The sequence below is a fragment of the Ursus maritimus genome, unplaced genomic scaffold (genome assembly GCF_017311325.1).
Source record: "Ursus maritimus isolate PB19 unplaced genomic scaffold, ASM1731132v1 scaffold_25, whole genome shotgun sequence".
In the NCBI taxonomy this organism is placed as follows: Eukaryota; Metazoa; Chordata; class Mammalia; order Carnivora; family Ursidae; genus Ursus; species Ursus maritimus.
This window is the reverse complement of record NW_024425008.1, coordinates 4,888,505-4,890,646: the sequence shown is the minus strand read 5'-3', so window position 1 is coordinate 4,890,646 and position 2,142 is coordinate 4,888,505. Positions and strand designations below refer to the sequence as shown.

The following is a 2,142-nucleotide window of genomic DNA, read 5'->3' as shown; positions in this document are numbered from 1 at the left end:
GGGGGGGGGGGGGGGGGGGGCGCGGGCATGGTGTCAGGAGCCCCACCACGGGCAGCAGGCAGGAAGGGGGAAGGCACCAGTGGCAGGTGGCGGGCACCGGCTGGGCTGCTGGAAGGGCCGCTGGGAGGAGAGTAGAGCCTGGCAGCCGCTGTTGCTGAAGGCGGAGGTGGAAGCAGAGGGATCGGCGGGCCGGGCCACCGGCGCTCACTCCAGCAAGGCCCCAGCCTGCTTCTTAGGGGCCTGTGGCCAGTGGGAGGCAGATGGGAAAGAAGGCCCAGAGCAGGAGCAGGAGTCTGTGGCTTGGGAACCACAGTTCCTAATGAGGCGCAGGAGGCAGGAATTAGGTCACCAGGGATGTCTCAGGGGGTGGCTGGTGGTGGCAGGTGTCAAAGCGAGGATAAGGAGAGCAGCTCAGGTGCTGGAGAGACCCCTTGTTCCAGGCTTGGTTACAGAGGACAGACAGATGAAGGGGTGACTTGGGGAGGCAGCAAGCTGGATGTGACAGGAAGTGATGTCTCAAAGACGGAAGAGTGTGTTAGTGGACGCAGCCGGCTATGGAGTGACACAGGAGGAATTCCAGGCGGTTGGCACTTTTGTCCACAGGTCTCAAGTTCATACTGTGATCCCTAGTCAGCTTCAGAACCAAAAGACCCTTGGCCCTGCCCTGGAGCCCAGATAGATTTCTCCATGGCGGGTCTGACCTTCTCCCTTGGGTGGGCCTGCTTGTTCGTTCAGGCCGGGCCCCAGGGACACAGCTGTTGGTGAAAGATGACCTGAACTTCTGCTCTCGCTCGCTTGGTGAGAGCAGTAAGGGAACCACGGATGCCATGGCACCGCCCTGGGCACATGGCACATCCGTGGCTGCCCAGTCGGGGCTGCTCAGAGCTCCAGGGAGCACATGAGGCCAAGTGCTGGGGGACCCAAAACCCCCTTCGTGGCCCTTTTTTGTGTCCTCTGGACCCAGAGATCTTGGCTCTTACGATTTGCCTTTGACTTCTGGGCTGCCTTAGGAATTATCCTAAGAACACACTTTCTCAGTGATTGGCCGCCCCTGGTGGGGTGTCCCTGGTGTCATTCTCCGGGTGTCTGACCACGAATGCAGAGGGGAATCGCAGGTAAAAATGTGTGAGCTGAGGCTCTGGACGAAGGGAGCCTCGGGGGCTGTGCTGGGGAGCACCACGGGAGGGAAGCATCCGAAAGCTCAGCGGTGCTCCCCGAAAGTACGCCCTGGGGACTGATCGCACTTTGAGTAACCTCGAGCCCGATTAGCTCCTTCAGCGGGTACATCGGGAATGTCAGACTTGTTCATTGTTTTTAAATGTTGCCTCATTCACTTGACCAACTCGCAGGCTTTGCACTTGCTGCCAGTGCTGCAGACAGTAAGGGGACGTGGCCCTGGCCTGACAGTCTCCAGAGGCGGAGACAGGCAGGCAGAAGGGCCCCACCCCCATCTGTACTAGCAGGAGGGGCTCTGCTTACCACAGGCACTGCCTTGGCCGGTGTGGTGAGGACCGAGGGAGACCTGGCCATGGTGGGGGGAGGGGGTCTTTTGTGATGGCATCAGGCACTGGCCACAAAGGTGACAGCTGCTCGCTGTTCTCTGTGAAGTTGGCCCTGGGGGAAGAGCAGCAGCCACGCCAGTGCTATAATGGGGGCCAGAAAGTGGGGGAGGGGTGGGAGGGGCATGAGAACTGCTCTGTGGAGCTCCTGGCTTCCGGGGTGGCCTTCCCCACCCTGAGGTCGTCAGTGGACATGTCCCTGCAGGAGCAGCCCCAGGAGCCACTCCAGAACCAGGCAGTGACTTGTCTTTCCTCTGCAGACCGGAAGCCTCCCCTCTCGGCTCCCTTAGGCGAGGCGGAGCCCCCGGGTCCCGTGGACGCTGGTGACCTTCCCAAAGTACAGATTCCTCCTCCGGCCCACCCAGCCCCCGTGCACCAGCCGCCGCCGCTGCCACACCGGCCGCCACCACCACCGCCCTCCAGCTACATGACCGGGATGTCTACCACCAGCTCCTACATGTCCGGAGAGGGTTACCAGAGCTTGCAGTCCATGATGAAGACCGAGGGCCCCTCCTATGGTGCCCTGCCCCCAGCCTATGGCCCGCCGGCTCATCTGCCCTACCACCCACACGTCTACCCCCCC

The 2,142-nt window shown here is 61.8% G+C and overlaps 1 protein-coding gene across 1 annotated transcript in view; it reads left to right on the top strand.

Annotated features, from left to right (window-relative positions):
- The window catches only part of CCNK (cyclin K), a 27,291-nt gene that overhangs the window by 24,128 nt on the left and 1,021 nt on the right, over nt 1–2,142 (top strand). The window contains exon 11 of the mRNA XM_008702414.2: nt 1,820–2,142. This exon is cut by the window's right edge and continues 1,021 nt beyond it. Coding sequence (XP_008700636.2) covers nt 1,820–2,142 — 323 coding nt within the window. The remainder of the gene's footprint in view (nt 1–1,819) is intronic.